This window comes from Ahaetulla prasina, chromosome 1 (assembly GCF_028640845.1).
Source record: "Ahaetulla prasina isolate Xishuangbanna chromosome 1, ASM2864084v1, whole genome shotgun sequence".
NCBI lineage: Eukaryota > Metazoa > Chordata > Lepidosauria > Squamata > Colubridae > Ahaetulla > Ahaetulla prasina.
This window is the reverse complement of record NC_080539.1, coordinates 107,719,869-107,739,053: the sequence shown is the minus strand read 5'-3', so window position 1 is coordinate 107,739,053 and position 19,185 is coordinate 107,719,869. Positions and strand designations below refer to the sequence as shown.

Below are 19,185 nucleotides of genomic sequence, written 5' to 3'. Positions count from 1 at the left end.
AAGGCCCTAGTCAAATTAACCATGACTATAGCAATCAGAATGAATTATGACAACAAATGTGAAATTTCCTTTTTTGATAAGAACTTCACAAAAACCGGCAATAAACAGAGCAGAAGTGTTAACTTTCCCCCCAAAAAATGTCAGATTGAAGGGAATGAAATTCACAGAATGGTTACTCTGCATCTGAAATTTAAGTCCAGATTCAGCTATCTTTGAAAAGTTGAATTAGGATTGCCATAGGAAACAGCCAAAAAGTAAGCAAGAAAATGTATTCATATTTTATCTATTCATTACATTTATATCCTGATGCAATCATGTAAGCTTCTTATTGGCTTATACGATTTGTAGAAAATAATTAAAGTGTCCAGCTAAATCTAATAAAAATATTTAAGATCAGTTTAAAACCCCACAAACACATGATGGACCAAAACAACACAAAGAAATAAAGTCCAAAGCAAATATATTTAAACTATGTACATACTTCATTAAATAATTCTAAATAGTAACCAGTCTATGAAACATTGCTGTTTAATTATTTTCCTGATAGAATCAGGGAGAAGGCTAATTTAACATCTGCTGGAAAGCTTTTCCAAAGAGTAGGTGCCACTGCTAAAAAGTAGGACCTTCTATCTATTCAGTTTTTAGACATTTCACCCAATAGGTACTTATGGTAGGGCTAATATTGGTTTGGTCTTGGGATAGCTAAATACCATCATAGGTCAAAATGACCATTATAAATTGTACATGAAAGTCTATTGCAAGCAGGACCCAAAGTACAGGCATAAAATGCTTCCAGTAATGGGTGGCATTCTGCACCAAGTGTAGCTTCCAAGTGATACTTCAAGGCAGCTCCACATCATATGAATTGCAATAGTTCAACCAGGTTGTAATGAAGACATGAATTACTATGACTACAGGGTTTTTTTGGTCAAAAAGTGTTTCACCAAACAGAGTTGGAAAAGGGTCCTACAAACCTTCATCTACTACCCCCAGCAAAAGCTGTGAGTTTAGAAGGGCCTGCGTATCATAAATCTGGTCCTTTGGGGGCAGTGCTTGTTATCAAGAATTCCGAGAAGAAATTCCGAGAAGATCATGATGGACAAACAGTAACTCCGTCTTGCTTGTGTCCAATCTCTGTCCATTTCATTCCACCCAGACCCAGAGAACCTCCATGAGGTATCAATGACATCTCCATCACAGCTTGCAATTATAATGTAAAGTTTGGTTTCATATATATTTGATAAATTGTACTCACAACTGCTACATAACTTATCCCAGTGGTTTCATGTAGATGTTAAAAAATGGAGGATGGAGAGTTAATTCCCCAAGAGATTAACCACTGAGCTGACCTCTCTTTCCCTATTAGAGGCTAAAAAGTGGGGGAGGTTGTGGTACCCTACAGGAAACTGACCGCAAGAGAATGAGAATCAATCTCTGATACTGACCACAGAGCTGACCTCTCTTCTCCTCTTACCATTGAAGGAAGAGTGGAAACTTTGTAATCTCCAATCCTTGAAGGCAATCTAGAAGAATACTGTGGCTGATGATAGTGGAAGCTGCTAGAAGATCTGAAAGGACCAGAAAGTGTCATCCACCAGAGCAAACCATATCTGTCCTGTATCAAGGCCTGGACCCTGGCTGAAAGGAATCCAGACCTACTTTGATTATGAAGCACTGTAGCTGATTTGCTAAACATCTCAACAATTTTACCTAACAAGGAAAAAGTGGAGATCCTGGGAATCAAAATCCAGCATTACCAGGGTTAACAAAGAGAGCTTCTAGGCTGTGCAAATTTCAGCATTTTTGTGATAATTTTATATTGATCAACAACTGCTGTATGATTAGACACAACACTTCGGTACCTTTGGCTATGCTGTCTGTAAGATTTAATCCACACAACACCTGCAGGGACCACTTAGGGAAAACCTGTTCTGGGGTCCCAAACTAAAAATTTCAGTCCATTGCCAAATATCCTTGCTTGCTTTAAACAAGCGTTTCAAGAAGGATGCTCTAAATTAATAATCACAGCGAACAGAGTGGCAACATTTGGGGGGGGGGGAAAGGTAGCATTAGATTCTCTTCTGAGGTCAGCCCTGGCTCCTGACTGCCTACCTGAGTATTTCAGTCATGCTCCTTTTTCATCTGTATCTGCTAACAATCAGAACCAATATACTGCTTCTAGGAAGCAATGCTAAACTAATGTTAACTTGATACTTAGCAGCTCCTGCCTTTTATTTCAAAGCTCTGCCTAAAACTCAACAGTTAGAATGTTTGATTTTAATACTTCACACTTTTTTTCCCCTTTTGCTCATCTCAGTCCTCTGTGATTCATAAAATGTATTGCTGGACGTGGTGGCTCAGAGGCTAGGGTGTTGAGATTGTCAATCGAAAGGTCGGCAGCTCGGCGGTTATAATTCCTAGTGCTGCCGTGTAACGGGGTGAGCTCCTGTTACTTGTCCCAGCTTCTGCCAACCTAGCAGTTTCAAAAGCACGTAAAAATGCAAGTAGAAAAAATAGGGACCACCTTTGGTGGGAAGGTAACAGCGTTCCGTGCGCCTTTGGCGTTGAGTCATGCCAGCCACATGACCACAGAGATGTCTTCGGACAGCGCTGGCTCTTCGGCTTTGAAACGGAGATGAGCACCGCCCCCTAGAGTTGGCAACGACTAGCACATATGTGCGAGGGGAACCTTTACTTTTACCTAGAATGTTTGATTTTAATACTTCACACTTGTTTTTTCCTTTTGCTCATCTCAGTCCTCTGTGATCCATAAAATGTATTGCTGGAGGAACGTAAATACAAATGGATGTCTTTAAAACAGCTGTGCTATTTATCCCAAGCCCTTTTTCTTCAAGAACTGGAATTTGAAACTTGAAAATGGCTTCTTGTGATAATAAATCAGAAAAATACTGTACTAAAATACAGTCATTTCTTGAGGAAATCTTACATTATAAAGCATTCTGAAACAAGCCAATACATATCAAGCAGAATCATTTTGTGAGATGGTAAAATATGTTTTAGATGTATTTAAGCTGCATTGTGTCGTTTCCATGAATGGCATCCATTTGTCTAAGTCACTGTGGCTGTGACTAGCTACAGTTTATTCTGTCATTTAGTGGAAAACATTAGAAAAGTAGAAAAAAATTTCTGCTTGGAAATTTAGGAAGGGGAATGACTAAGTGTTATAATTGGTACTATGTGCAGTAACAATTATATGTCTGCTGTCTCTCTCTCTCTCTCTCTTTTTCTGTATGTATGTATGTAGTATATAGTGTATATGTATGTATTTGCATGTGTGTGTGAGAGAGAGAGTGAGAGAGTCTCTAATTTTGCTGTTATATACCTCAGGAAGTAAATAATGCGTGTGTGTGTGTTACAGTAATAAAAACTTATACAAACTAAATTCAGAGAAAGGAAAATAAAAAAGAGAGTAAAAAGTACAACAAAGATAAAGCACAAACAATGTGAAATAAAGAAAAAGATTAGAAATATGCAAATATACAGCCTTCATCTAAACAAGTATAAACAGGCTTGGCAGCTCATCACCCCCTATAAGATTACAGATATTTCTTCTTCCCATAACACATCCCTTATCTATAAGCAAATGCATAATACATCAACTCTTCAATCCTGGTGTCGGCAAAGTCCATAAAGAGTTTTTAGTCTTGATTAAATAAACCAACCTTATATTCTTTCCTCTTACTTCTGAAAGTCTTAATCTTTAGTTTATGCAGATATTGTTATAGGGTTTGATCTTTTTTTCAATTCTTTGTCTCATTACATAGGATTCTTTGAGGCTTTAACAAACCTCTTTTGTAAATCAAATAAAAACACATTATCCAGGTCATTCTCTTGATTTATCATTTGCATTCCCCTTTAATTTTTAAAACTTCTACCAGCTCCTTTTGTATATCAGTGAAGAGTCCTTGTCCATGTTATTCTCTTGGCCTGCTACTCATAGTTCCACTTTGACTATCGCCTCTAATTTAAGCCACACTTTTTAAAACCCATTATTTCTGCATTAAGCAAGAATTGTTTCACATCTATCATTCCATTAACAGCCTTTAAACAAAGTCTATCCATAGAAGCAGACATTAGTCCTAATATTACTGAAATGATTACTAATGTCTGGAGCCATCTTCAAAGATCTCCTTTAATATTTCAAATGTGATAGTGTTTTATTTCATTTTGGTCCAAATCCTAATCATAAGCAAAATGAGTTCTTTTTTTCTTTTTGCCTGTAATCTTTAGTTCCCTCCAATATCCTATTTAATTAATAAGGTGTCTACTCTTTGTTATGACTTAAAGTAGACAAAATCCTTCTGCCCGCCCCCCCCCCCCAAGAATCTGCTTATTCCATAGTAAGTTTTTTATCAGTGTTTTTATTTGTATTGTATGCATTTATTCTTGGTTTTATCTGGCTGTGAACCGCCCTGAGTCCTTCGGGAGAAGGGCGGTATAAAAATTAAACAACAACAACAACAACAACAACAACAACAACAACAACAACAACAACAACTATTATTATTATTATTATTATTATTATTATTATTATTATTATTATTATTATTATTATTATTATTATTATATTAAATAGTGCTGTCTGGGAATTCTGGAAGTTTTTATTTATTTATTTATTTATTTTATTTGATTTTTATACCGCCCTTCTCCCGAAGGACTCAGGGCGGTGTACAGGCATAATAAAACCGACAATACAATATACAGGTTTAAAATACGATTTAAAAAACTTATTAAATTAGCCCAGCAATTAAAATTTACCATACTAAAAAACCCCGTTTAAAATTAATAAATTCAACATTTAAAAACCCAATTTAAGCCAGCCCCGCGCGAATAAAAAGATGAGTCTTGAGTTCGCGACGAAATGTCCGAAGGTCAGGTATTTGGCGTAGACCGGGGGGAAGCCCGTCCCAGAGTGTGGGGGCCCCCACAGAGAAGGCCCTTCCCCTGGGGGCCGCCAGCCGACATTGTTTGGCGGACGGCACCCTGAGAAGTCCCTCTCTATGGGAGCGTACGGGTCGGTGGGAGGCGTGTGGTAACAGCAGGCGGTCCCGTAAGTACCCAGGTCCTAAGCCATGGAGCGCTTTAAAGGTCATAACCAACACCTTAAAGTGCACCCGGAAGGCCACAGGCAGCCAGTGCAGTCTGCGCAGGAGCGGTGTTACATGGGAGCTACGTGTAGCTCCCTCTATAACCCGCGCAGCTGCATTCTGGACTAACTGAAGCCTCCGAGCGCACTTCAAGGGGAGCCCCATGTAGAGAGCATTACAGTAATCCAAGCGAGAGGTAACGAGCGCATGAGTGACTGTGCATAAGGCATCCCGATCAAGGAAGGGGCGCAACTGCCGAACCAGGCGAACCTGGTGGAAGGCCCTCCTGGAGACGGCCGTCAAATGGTCTTCAAACGACAGCCGGTCATCCAGGAGGACACCCAAGTTGCGCACCCTATCCTTTGGGGCCAGTAACTCGCCTCCAACAGCCAGCCGCAGCTGCAGCTGACTGAATCGGGGTGCCGGCATCCACAGCCACTCCGTCTTGGAGGGATTAAGCTTGAGCCTGTTTCTCCCCATCCAGACCCGTACAGCTTCCAAACACCGGGACAGCACTTCAACAACTTCATTGGGGTGGTCCGGGGTGGAAAAGTACAGCTGAGTATCGTCAGCGTACTGCTGGTATCTCACCCCGAAACCACTGATGATCTCACCCAACGGCTTCATGTAGATGTTGAACAGCAGGCGAGAGAATCGACCCTGTGGGACCCCACAAGTGAGGCCCCTCGCAGTCGACCTCTGCCCCCCTGTCAACACCGTCTGCGACCGGTCGGAGAGATAGGAGGAGAACCACCGATATACGGTGCCTCCCACTCCCAATCCTCCAACCGGCGCAGCAGGATACCATGATCGATGGTATCGAAAGCCGCTGAGAGGTCTAATAGGACCAGGGCAGAGGAATATCCCCTGTCCCTGGCCCTCCAGAGATCATCCACCAATGCGACCAAAGCTGTCTCCGTGCTGTATCCGGGTCGGAAGCCGGACTGGAACGGGTCTAGATAGACATCTTCATCCAGGTGTTGGGGTAGCTGTCGCGCCACGGCACTCTCTACAACCTTCGCAACAAAGCGAAGGTTGGAGACTGGACGATAATTACCCAAAATAGCTGGGTCCAATGAGGGCTTCTTAAGGAGGGGTCTCACCACCGCCTCTTTCAAGGCGGCAGGGAAAACCCCTTCCAACAAAGAAGCGTTGATAATCCTCTGGAGCCAGCCTCGTGTCACCGCCTGAGTGGCCAGTACCAGCCAGGAAGGGCACGGGTCCAGTAAACATGTCGTGCCGTGAAGCCTCCCCAACAACCTGTCCACGTCCTCGGGAGCCACAGGGTCAAACTCATCCCAAACGTGTTCAACAAGACGTGCCTCCTCTCCCTCGCTTGGATCATCCCAAATTCGGTCCAGACCGTCCCTCAGCTGAGCGATTTTATCGTATAGATAACCACTAAACTCCTCGGCTCGTCCCTGCAAAGGGTCATCCCGCACCTCCTGATGTAGGAGAGAGCGGGTCACCCGAAACAGGGCGGCCGGGCGGTTATCTGCCGATGCAATGAGGGTGGAGGCGTAGGAGCGCCTCGCTTCCCTCATTGCCACTAGGTAGGTCCTAGAATAGGTCCTAACTAGTGTCCGATCAGCTTCGGAGCGACTGGACCTCCAGGTGCTCTCTAGGCGTCTTCTCCGGCGTTTCATCTCCCTCAGCCCCTCGGAGAACCAAGGGGGCGGACGAGATCCGCGCGGGTCAGAGGCCGCAAAGGCGCGACACGGTCCAGGGCCCCGGCCGCGGCCTGTTCCCAGGCCACGACCAGTTCCTCAGTCGTGCCGTGGGCCAGATCCTCAGGGAATGGCCCAAGCTCCGTCTGGAACCTCTCAGGGTCCATCAGGCGCCTGGGGCGGAACCACCGTATAGGTTCCGTCTCCCTGCGGTGGTGAATGGCGGTTCGGAAGTCTAGGCGAAGGAGAAAATGATCCGACCATGACATTGGTTCTGTTACTAAATCATCTAATACCAGATCATTTAACCACTGTCCAGAGATATAAATCAGGTCCAGCATGCCTCCCCCTGTGTGCGTAGGGCCATCATTTACTCGAATCAGGTCCAAGGCCGTCATGGAAGCCTGGAACTCCCGAGCTGCCGTCGATGACAAGCCAACTGATGGCAAGTTGAAATCCCCCATGACTATAAGTTTGGGGGTCTCAACCGCCACAGCAGCCAGTACCTCCAACAGCTCGGGCAGGGCTGTGGTCACGCAGCAAGGAGCCAGGTACGCGATCACCAAGCCCAACTGATTCCTATAGCCCCAACGCACACAGAGGGATTCGCAGCCGGCAATCTGAGGAACAGTGGTCTCCCTCGGCTCTAGATCTTCCTTAATGACAACCGCCACCCCCCCACCCCTACCTTGGACCCTCGGCTGATGAAATGCTCGGAAGCCTGGAGGGCACATCTCCACCAGGGGGACCCCCCCCTCAGGGCCCAACCAGGTCTCCGTAATGCCCATGAGGTCCGCGGACCCCCCCTGAATAAGATCACAAATCAGGGGAGCCTTATTAACCACGGACCGGGCATTACATAACATCAGCCGAAGATCCAAGCTCTGAGGATCATGGCCACCCGAGGAACGGGTGGGGACTGAGGGGCCGGAGCACGTGATCGCTCTCAGACATCGAACACGTGCCCCCATAACTCGATACGGCCCCTCCCCCCCGCCATATCTGCCTCTCCCACTTACCGTACAGATCGAACAACCCTCCAAACCTGGAACGCCCTCCCCCCCTGCCTTCAGACAAGATGGTGTAAAGTCGCGAACTAGCACAGGGGCTGGATCCCTCCCCGACGGGTCCTCCCCCCCACCCGTCGAGTCCCTCCCCCCCCTTAAAAAACCCTTATTTAAAAAACTATTTAAAAAACCCCACAAATTCTTCTTGGCCGCATGCCACCTCTCTGGGTCCCAAGACCCTTCGTTAAGGTAAGCCCTCGATAGCTTGGAGGGCCATTCCTGCGAGGCGGGGGAACCTCGCAGTCGTAATAGTTCGGCGAATGAATATCTCATGGAGAAGTTGTCCATACAATTGCGGAAAAGTGTCCATCCTTAGCCGTCGGCGATGTTATCGTCGCATCCAAAAAAAATCGCCGGGACCCACCCTTAGATAGATAACCATGTGGGTCCTAGTCCATAGGAGTCCGTGGGACCACAAGCTGAAAAGGTCTCCCTCGCATTCCCGGTTATGCGTCCTTAATTGAAAACGACTCCGCCGGTGCTCTCATGCCGTCCCTGTCTCCCCCACTAGGCCGACAGATCAAACCTCCGTGGGGGAAACGCGATGTTCCAGTCTATGCAGGGAGGGGGCGATGTTCCTACCCCCCATTTTGACAAGCCGAGGCAAAAGTCAGCAATGGGGGAGACGCGATGTTCCAGTCCAAGCAGGGAGGGAGGGAGGGAGGGGGGGGCGATGTTCCTGCCCCTCCAAGTTCTTACCCCTCCAAATTCCGTCCCAGCAAGCACAATTAGCAGCAATCCGAAACACCCGGTATCCAGCATACCACCTTCCATGCCCTCCGTCGATGTTCGGAATGCTCCTTCGTTGATTTCCTTCCACGGCCCGAACGGCCGGAAAATCAGCTGAATCATGCCGGGCGTCTCTCCAAACCCCCCCCAACATGGCCGCCGCCATTCGCTGCTCCAAAACCTCTCCGGTTCCGTACTCGGCAGCCGAGAGCTCAATGAGGCCCCAGGCCCTCACTCTCGGCGGCCGAGATGATCGTAAATGCGGGACCAGAGCGCAGGCAGCTAGGCAAGCGGCTGAACGGCATCGCGGCCCAAGGACTTCCCGACCGCCGCCTCCATGAGATTCAAAACGCCGCCATAACGCGCATGCGCAGAAGAAAGTTGAAGTCCATACATCTTAAAGTTGCCAAAGATGAAAAATACTGGATTGGAGCACACCAAATAAAGATACTCCAGCTGTTTTTTCCCCCTCCCTCTTTCTTCTCTTCTCTGTTGTAACTTCAAATGATTCCAAATGAATAGTTGTTAGTCAAAGATGTCTGGCTTTTTAACAATTATATACTATCACAGCACTGATAAACCTTAAAGTTAGCCTCACTATATAGCAATTCTTTATTTTCTAAATAGCTTGTTTTACCTGTAGGAAGTTTTGGTATGAATTGACACTAAGACTAGATATTTAAAGTTTTGTGGATGAAGCCACAGTTGGTTTCATCCACACTTGGTGGTTTATTTTTTTTTAAATCAAGTTTTATTGTTTTGTTCTTTCACGCACATATTTTATGAACAGAGTATTGACCATATCATGTCTTATACAACTTGTCATGTCCAAATACATTTTACATAGTTACAATTTCTGCCAAAATATTCTTTTTTCCTACTTTTTTATCTTATCTTAATACTTCTACACTTATTATATAAACAATATTATTATCCATCCTCAAATCCTAATTTCTTAACATTATTTCAATTAGTTATCTTGTCTTATCTATTGTTAATCATATATATTCTCTTTTAACTTTTAAATTTAAGCATGTTCAGGGTTGCCTTTCTACCATTTCATCTCTCTTATTTTTCAACTATCTTTCTTCTCCTCCTCTCTTTCACTTCCCTTCCTTTTTCTGTCCTTTCCTCCTCTCCTACTTCTACTTCTACTCGTCTACTTCTACTCTACTTCCTTTATCGTCATCCTTCTTTCTTCCTCCCTTCCAAACATCTCCCTACTCTTTATTTCCCTCCCTTTCTTCCTCTCTTTTTCCCTTTCTTCTATTCCTTTCTCTTCTTCTTATCTTCTCTTGGTGGTTTCTTGATGGTTTCATACTTGATTTACAAACTTCTGTGTTGAGGTTGATTTACAGTGTTAAATCAAAATCAATGGTTAATATAATTTGTAAATGCTATCCAATGTGTTACAAGTTACTTGGAATAGAAAAAATATTTATGAATGAGCATACTGTGAACCGCCCTGAGTCCTTTGGGAGATAGGGCGGTATATAAATTTAAATAATAAATAAATAAATAAATAAATAAAATAAATAAATAAATAAACTGTGATGCTTTCAGGTTGAGAAAATGTTCATGCATTTCAAATGTCACTTTGCCATCTCCTTCCTTTCCAGATGTTTTTTAAAGAGTCAAACAAATTCATGAATATCTATCAGTTGCTGTCAGACATAAGTAATAAGGTAGAACTTTTTTGATGGCAGACAGTAGGTAACAGCTGTTTATGCCCTACTTGTGAATATAATATAAACATTAAAATGATTATTGTTGGGAATAGGGAACCTTTAACAATGTAGGATTTTAATCTATTTCATTTTTGCTTATATAATTTCTTCCTAATCTGAACCTTACATGGACATCCTATAAAGATGTTGTTGCTACTACATTGTATAAATTTCAGTCAACTTGGTCAGTGGTCAAGAAGAATGAAGGTTATGGTTCCAAGTCATCAGGCCAAGCTTGGGAGGATTTATTTATTTTCATATGCTCAGCCCAGAGCTGTTGGAATGACTGTCAAATATTCTTTCTAGCAAGCCATACACTAACGGAAGGAAAAAGATAATATCGAACAGACAAGACAGCTTCATTTTTGGTTGCTCAATGTCTACAAATCACAATTCAAATTCCTGAGTAAAGAAAATATTCCATAACGCAGTTTTGTGTAATTTTAGCATTATAGTTCTCACTTTTGTGATAAATGAAGCTGTTGGCCTGGAACAGATACCCAAAGAGCAGTTGCAACCAGATTCCCTTTGACGTAGTTGTCATAAATCTCTGTTGGGAAATCCCAGAAGTATTTAGTCACAGTAGCAGCATAATAGTGTGAAATGTCCATTTTTCTACTTTCCTCACTTTAGTGCCATTCGAAAATGCTGCCAAGGCACCATGAAAAAATTAAACACCTTTAATTATTTCATCTGTTCCATTCAGTAATTAGCAAATTGCAGAATGTTAGTTGGTGTTAATTGGCAATGTTCCATTGGAAAAAAAAACAAGCTTTTACCATACTAATGAAATATTTTCTTCTGGTTTCTGAGGGAGAGAAAGAAAATGTCTTTCTTTATATTTCTTATTATAAGTCCATAACTAAACATTTAACAATCTTTGTTGGCATCTTGTGTTTGTTAAACTTCACAATTGAAAATTATATCATCCCATTATTACTTCATTATCTATCTTCAGAATAGTAGATTGATACAGAGAAATTTAGGGATTTTCTTCCTTAGTAGAAAATAAAGGGAATTTGTATTATATAGTGCATTTTAAGGTAATTTCTAGTGTTCGAAAAAAGATATCCATTGATATCTGTAAATTGGAGAAGAGATCTAAACTGGGATGTTTTAGTATATATCAGAATAGACTTCATATTATGAATGGATTTGGGAACTGTACATGCAAAATGGTCAGAAATATTTGAGAATGAGTCTTACTAAAAGGGAGCGCTTGGTCCACTTGGGCTCAAAAGTTATTTATGAACCTGATTAGTATTTTGATAGGAGACCATTTGTGGAAATTAGGACTTTAGACTAGGCTGGGTATTAAAATAATATTTCCAAAGAAGACAGTGGCAAAGTCCAGAGAGATCTGGACTTAAAGGAAATAGTCACTGAACCTTTGTCATGGTCAGATCACTCTCTTCTTCGTCTGGACTTTCTGACCGCCATTCACCACCGCAGGGAGACGGAGCCGACACGTTGGTTCCGTCCCAGGCGCCTGATGGACCCGGAGGGGTTCCGGACGGAGCTTGGGCCATTTCCTGAGGGTCTGGCTCACGGCTCGGCGGAGGAACTTGTTGCGGCCTGGGAACGGGCCGCGGCGGGGGCCTTAGACCGGGTCGTGCCTTTGCGGCCTCTGACCCGGCGCAGGTCCCAACCAGCTCCTTGGTTCTCCGAGGAGCTGAGAGGGATGAAGCGCCGGAGAAGACGCCTAGAGAGTTCCTGGAGGTCTAGCCGTTCAGAAGCTGATCGGACACTAGTGAAGTCCTATACTAGGGCTTACCTAGTGGCAATGAGGGAAGCCGGGCGTACCTACGCCTCCTCCCTCATTGCATCGGCAGATAACCGCCCAGCCGCCCTGTTTCGGGTGACCCGCTCCCTCCTACATCAGGGGGAGCGGGATGACCCGTTGCAGGGACGTGCTGAGGAGTTTAACGGTTATCTATACGATAAAATCGTTCAGCTTCGGGATGGTTTGGACCAAGATTGCGGTGATACGGGTGAGACGGCTGAGGGTGGTCTTGGTGACATTGTATGGGATGAGTTTGACCCTGTCGCTCCCGAGGACATGGACAGGTTGTTGGGGAGGCTGAATGCCACCACATGTTTACTGGACCCGTGCCCCTCCTGGTTGGTGCTGGCCACGCAGGAGGTTACACGAGGCTGGCTCCAGGCGATTACGAGCGCTTCTTTGGTGGAGGGTGTCTTTCCGGCCGCCTTGAAAGAGGCGGTGGTGAGGCCCTCCTCAAGAAGCCTTCCTGACCCGCTGTTTTAGGTAATTATCGTCCGGTCTCCAACCCGCTCGCGAAGGTTGTAGAGAGTATGGTGGCATATCAGTTTCCTTGCACCTGGATGAAACTGTCTATCTAGACCTGCTCCAGTCCGGTTTCCGACCCGGCTACAGCACGGAGACGGCTTTGGTCGCGTTGGTGGATGATCTCTGGAGGCCAGGATAGGGGTTGTTCCTCTGCCCTGGTCCTATTAGACCTCTCAGCGGCTTTCGATACCATCGACCATGGTATCCTGCTGCGCGGTTGGAGGGATTGGGAGTGGAGGCACCGTTTATCGGTGGTTCTCCTCCTATCTCTCCGACCGGTTGCAGTCGGTGTTGACAGGGGGGCAGAGGTCGGCCCCGAGGCGCCTCACTTGTGGGGTGCCGCAGGGGTCGATTCTCTTGCCCCTTCTGTTTAACATCTACATGAAGCCGCTGGGTGGGATCCTCAGTGGGTTTGGTGTGAAGTACCAGCTGTATGCGGATGACACCCAGCTGTACTTTTCCACACCGGACCACCCCAACGGTTATCAAGTGCTGTCCCGTGTCTGGAGGCCGACGGGTCTGGATGGGGAGAACCAGGCCCAAGCTCAATCCCTGCAAGACAGAGTGGCTGTGGATGCCGGCATCCCGGTACAGTCAGCTAAATCCGCGGCTGACCATCGGTGGCGAGTCACTGGCCCCGATGGAGAGGGTGCGCAACTTAGGCGTCCTCCTGGATGAACGGCTGTCTCTAGAAGATCATTTGACGGCCGACTCCAGGAGAGCGTTCTACCAGGTTCGCCTGGTGCGCCAGTTGCGCCTTTCTGGACCGGGAGGCCCTATGCACGGTCACCACGCCTCGTGACGCCTCGCCTGGATTACTGCAATGCTCTCTACATGGGGCTTCCTTGAAGGGCATCCGGAGGCTACAGTTAGTCCAGAATGCGGCTGCGCTGGTGATAGATGGAGCCCTCGTGGCTCCCGTGATAACACCCATCCTGCGCAGGCTGCACTGGCTACCTGTGGCCTTCCGGTGCGCTTCAAGGTTTTGGTGACCACCTTTAAAGCGCCCATGGCATAGGGCCGGGTTATTCACGGGACCGCCTACTGCGACCAGATACCTCTCACCGACCCGTGCGCTCTCACAGAGAGGGACTCTCAGGTGCCGTCAGCTAGGCAGTGTCGCCTGGCGACGCCCAGGAAGGGCCTTCTCTGTGGGGGCTCCCGCCCTCTGGAACGAGCTCCCCCCAGGACTCCGTCAACTTCCGGACCTTCGAACCTTCCGTCGCGAGCTCAAGACACACTTATTCATCAGTGCAGGACTGGCTTAGATTTTAAATTTACAGGGGTTTTAAATTGATTTTAATATTTATATTTTTATTTTTAATAATAGGGCATTGGAATAAGTTTTTTAAAGATTATTTTAATTTTGTATATTGATGTTTTATATGCCTGTGAACCGCCCTGAGTCCTTTGGGAGATAGGGCGGTATATAAATTTAAATAATAAAAATAAATATTGTGGCAAAAAAAAAAGTGGATTAAACAAAAATGAATGAAACAAACGAAAATGAAATAATCAGAAAGAAAATTCAGTTTGAAGGATATTTTACTTTTCAAACACCCACAATGTTCTCACCACTGACTATATACATATATGTATCATACTTATAATAGATTCGGGTGTGGGGCAGAGGTGGTATTCAGCCGGTTCGCATTGGTTCATGCGAACCATTTGCGGAAATTTGGCCAAGGTTGCCAAACCAGTAGCAATGGCCGGCTGGCCACACACCCCTGAACTGGTCCCCACTCGCCCCGCCTGCCATGTTCATCGCCGCCATGTTATTTGCGCACGCACATCCCATTGCATTGCAAATCCAATGGGATGCGCTTGCACAAAGAATATGGTGGTGATGGCAGCGGCTTTTTTGGCCACTTCCGGCCAAAAAAGCCGCTGCCATCACCACCGTTAGTTTTGGCAGCCTGCAGCAAGCTGCCTCACCTGCAAAACAGCTCTCAAAGAGGTGGTGTCTGGGAGGCTTTTGCTTTTTTGATGCGACTGCGAGAAACCTCCCAGCCACCGCCTCTTTGCCAGCCACTTCCTGGCAGTGGTGGCTGGCTGAAGGCTACTAAAAACTACCAGAGGTCAGCTTACCTTCCGGACTCTGGACCAGCTGCCACAGGAGGAAGGTAAGCAGCTCGAAGGTAGGCGGTGATGGGGGAGGAAGCGGGGCTAGGGCCAGGGCTGCTGAATGAGGGGAAATGGCCAACTGGCGAAGAGAGGGTGAGCTGGCATGGAGGAGGAAGTCTTTGATAGATTATGCCAGGCCTGGGCAGAAAATAAGTAAATAGGTAGAAATTTTAAAAAAAATTCCTATTTTTTTCTGTGGGCATGGCTAGGTGGGGTGGTCATGTGACTGAGTGGGCGTGGGATTGAGTGATGTCAAACTGGCCACACCCACTCAGTCACATGCTCTCCCCCTAGCCACACCCACCAAACTGGTAGCAAAAATTTTTGAAGCCCACCACTGGTGTGGGGGAAGCTGCCTTATTTCCTTGCAACTATCTGGACAAGCCCCTACAGTTTTAATGGAAAAGGTTTTTTAGAAGTATGCCATTACCTCCTCCCCAGGGCTGAGACAAAATGACTGGCCCAAAGTCACCCAGCTTGAGTGGGATTGTAACTCTTGGTCTAGTGTCTAGCCTGAAGCCTTCAGCAGTACACCGAACTGGCTTTCTTACAAAAATATATTACATAAATATGCTTATAATTGTGTGAAATCCTTTTAACTTTATTATTTTACTGAAAATAATACTCTCATTTTCCTGTCTTATAATGAGGTTTGATTTATAAAGAAGGCTAGCATATTCACACATTCACAGTTTATGCTAATATAACATTGTGTGTCACCCTAAGTCAGTAAATACTGTAGGTTAGTTGAAAATAAATCCTTTGTAAATTAATTGGAAAACCAACTGAAATAAAAAATCATAATAAATATTGATTAAATGTTCCTAATCCCCATGCAGTATATGAAAATAGGAGTCTTATACTTCAGGCAGAACTCATCTGCAGGTCATGCACCTGTGGGAAAAACGCTAGGGATAAAATGCTCAGGATGAATGAATAGAAAAAATATATATTATTCTACATTTCAAAATGTGCAGAAAGCTTGTTGAGTATAAGTTAACATCTGAATTATCTACATTTTGCAGGGATGAAACTAAGTGGTAAATCCTGTGAGTTAAATGAGACCTATTGGGATTTTTTTGTATGGCTTAGAGCTGTGATGGCGAATCTATGGCATATGTGCCACAGGTGGCACACCTAGACATATCGGTGGGCAAGCAAACTCAGCTCCGGATTGCATGTGCATGCTGCCAGCTGATTTTATGGACCATCTGGGCCCACTAGAAGTTGGCAAACAGGCTTTTTCTGGCTTCCGGAGGGCCTCCAGTGGGGGGAGGCGATTTTTGCCCTCCCCAAGCTCCTAGAAAGGCTCTGGAGCAAAAAACGGGCCTTCTGGTCCCACCAGAAGTTGGCAAATGGGCCATTTCCCGCCTCCGGAGGGCCTCCGGGGGGGGGGGTTGGGGAAGGCTGTTTTTGCCCTCCCCAAGCTCTTAGAAAGGCTCTGGAGCCTGGGGTGAGAGAAAAATGGGCCTACCGGGCCCACAATGCCATTGCGTGCCAAGAGCAGGGGGGGAGTGGAAGGGTCACACAGGCATGCATGGGGGTGGGGCATATAAAATTATGGCTGTGGGCACGCATGCACGTGACACCCCCTTCTTCCCCTTCCTCCCTCCCACTCCTGGCACACGGTGGCAAAAATGTTAACCATCTCTGGCTTAGAATGTAGTATAACACTAGTAGAAGTCTCTCTTTCTTCCTCATTCAAATGTCTGCAGTATCTTAGTTTTGATGCTGCATGAAGACATCGATAGAATCCCTGTACATTAAACACAATGAATTTACTTTTCACTTATGGTAATATTGATGGGATGATAATGAGCAATACGGCCAACAGCCCTGCGTATTATCAGTATCACAAGCCATTCTGTTTATTTAACAATTACTACAATAATGCCCCTTTCATACTCTCTATTACATTTAATGGTTATGGCATTGGACTTAATTGCCATTTTCATGTTCCAAACCCTTAACGCTGACAGTACTCAGATAATATCTTTAGTTACAGGGATGGATTTTAGTCAGCCAAAACTTTTTCATTTATACTTTGTGTTAACTAGTTTACCTAGAACTGGGTCTGACCAATGGTTCCCTAGCAGAACAGGATTTTCCACATAATGTTTTTTAGCATCAGTTTCCGTGAATGACATTCTGCTTTACACAGGCTATGTGCTTTTTAGGCTATTTAAAGCCAAATCATATAATAGAATCAGATCTTGATTGTTGTGGAATCAGCCTGGGAAGCCAATGAAACGGCTAAAGGGACGTAATGTAGATTATTCTGATGGCTTCTTTTTTTTTATTCTTTCAGGTATTCCAGATTGCTTATGTCATTGTAAAAGCAGCTAATGCACCACGGCCTGGAAACTGGATTTTGGAGCGTTCATTAGATGGTAACAATTATGAACCTTGGCAGTACCATGCTATCACAGACACGGAATGTCTGACTCGTTACAACATCACCCCTCGCACTGGGCCTCCTTCTTATGCAAAAGATGATGAAGTTATATGTACTTCGTATTATTCCAAAATCCATCCTCTAGAAAATGGAGAGGTAAGATGAGAAATATCACCGCTATTACTAAAGTAGCAATCAGCTGCCCTGTTGAATATGTATATGACCTCATCAATTCATGTATATGCATAAAGTTCATCAGATAAAACATTTTCAAATATTCGTATAATATGCCTTATGGGATTTGAGAGGAAAAGTTAGATTTCCCCCCCACACACACACAAATACTTGAGAGATGTTTCGAATAACATAGAATTATGAACAGACACACCTAGATATGGTTAAGAACAGGGAAACTAAGGATCCTTTTGGGACACTCCAGCATCCTACAGAGATGGTCTCCAAGACTAGCTGCTTATAGACATCTTTAAAGTTCAGTTTAGATCAAAAGAAAGGGTATTTGTGCAGTGAGTAAAGCTGTTGAAATTCAGAAATACATTACACCGTGTTCTCCCAATGTGAAATGGAAATTCAAATGTTCCTCCTGTATAGAGAATATAAAGCATGGGTGTGTCAAACTTGCAGTGTCACATTGCCGTCACAGGACGTTTTGTGATGTTTTCCTCCTTCACAGAGCTGGGGTGGGCGTGGCCTGTGTGTGACACACGAGCCGCCAGTTTGACATCCCTGACTATAGAGTGTACAGAAGATGACCTTGATGAAAATATGCAGGAGCCATTATCTAGGCAATATGGGCTGAAATGTTATTTTTAAGTCCAGGATCAAGAACTGACATTTGGGAAGCACCTCAAGCAGACTTCTGTTTAATTCATGGAAATATAAGAAATTGGAAGAAGTACAGCACAGTCAAGTTAGCATGATTCTGGATAATGGATTCTGCCATTATAGATAATTTCAATAAAAGTAGTTTTAGCCTTCCTATGGATCTGATATTAGAGAAATTCCTGAAGAGTTTCAGATTAAAGAAGATGTGTGTAAGTGGCGGATTAATGATGGAGAGATAATAATAATAATAATAATAATAATAATAATAATAATAATAATAATAATAATAATAATAATAATAATAATGTTTTAATTTGTATACCGCCCTTCTCCTGAAGGACTCAGGGCGGTGAACAGGCAAATAAAATACAAACAAACATACTCAATAATTAAAACAACCCTTAAAAAACTGATTCAACTATGCCGGAAAATTTAAAATGACATTACACCCCATAAAATTACAAAATTTAAAACCCATCAACAATTCAATTAAAATTTAAAATTAAAATCAGGCCAGTCCAGCCATATGAAATAAATAGGTTTTAAGTTCGCGGCGAAAGGTCCTAAGGTCAGGTAGTTGTTGAAGCCCGAGGGGAAGTTCGTTCCACAGGGTAGGAGCCCCACAGAGAAGGCCCTCCCCCTGAGGGCCGCCAGTCGACACTGTTTGGCTGACGGCACCCTGAGGAGTCCCTCTCTGTGGGAACGCACCGGACGCTGGAAGATAGAGGCCGGCAGTAGATACAGTAGAAAGGTAGATTACTGCTCTACATTTGCATTTTTGCCAATCATTGTAATCTAGCTTCATAGTAAAGAAATAATGTCTTAATATTTTTCAAAGGAAAATTGATGTTATTCTTGCTTTCTCTACCATTTTGTAACACTAAAAATTTCTATGCTAAAAATAGCATAGAAAAATGTGAAAAAAATTCTAAAGATCCCTGACAATGATGTAAGAAAAACAAAATGAATTAGAAACGGTTTTACTGCATATGAAATGGTTACATTGCATTATTAATTCAATGTTACAAGAATCTTAATTTGCCACTAGTTATATTAAGATTGGTAGCATTTCTGACGTCTGTAGGTCAAAGTATGTGTGCTTCAAAGTTTGAAGATAACAGAATAGATGGAACATGCATTGAATTCTGAATTGTATCTAGAGAGAAAACCACCTTTGACGTGTGCTGAAACTTTTTAAAAAGAAGAATTTAAAA

At 44.2% G+C, this 19,185-nt stretch overlaps 1 protein-coding gene across 6 annotated transcripts in view; it reads left to right on the top strand.

The window, feature by feature from the left end:
* The window catches only part of LAMA2 (laminin subunit alpha 2), a 515,150-nt gene that overhangs the window by 137,257 nt on the left and 358,708 nt on the right, over positions 1–19,185 (top strand). For all 6 annotated transcript variants that reach the window (XM_058172079.1, XM_058172060.1, XM_058172053.1 and 3 more), the window contains exon 4: positions 17,042–17,284. In XM_058172079.1, coding sequence (XP_058028062.1) covers positions 17,042–17,284 — 243 coding nt within the window. The remainder of the gene's footprint in view (positions 1–17,041; positions 17,285–19,185) is intronic.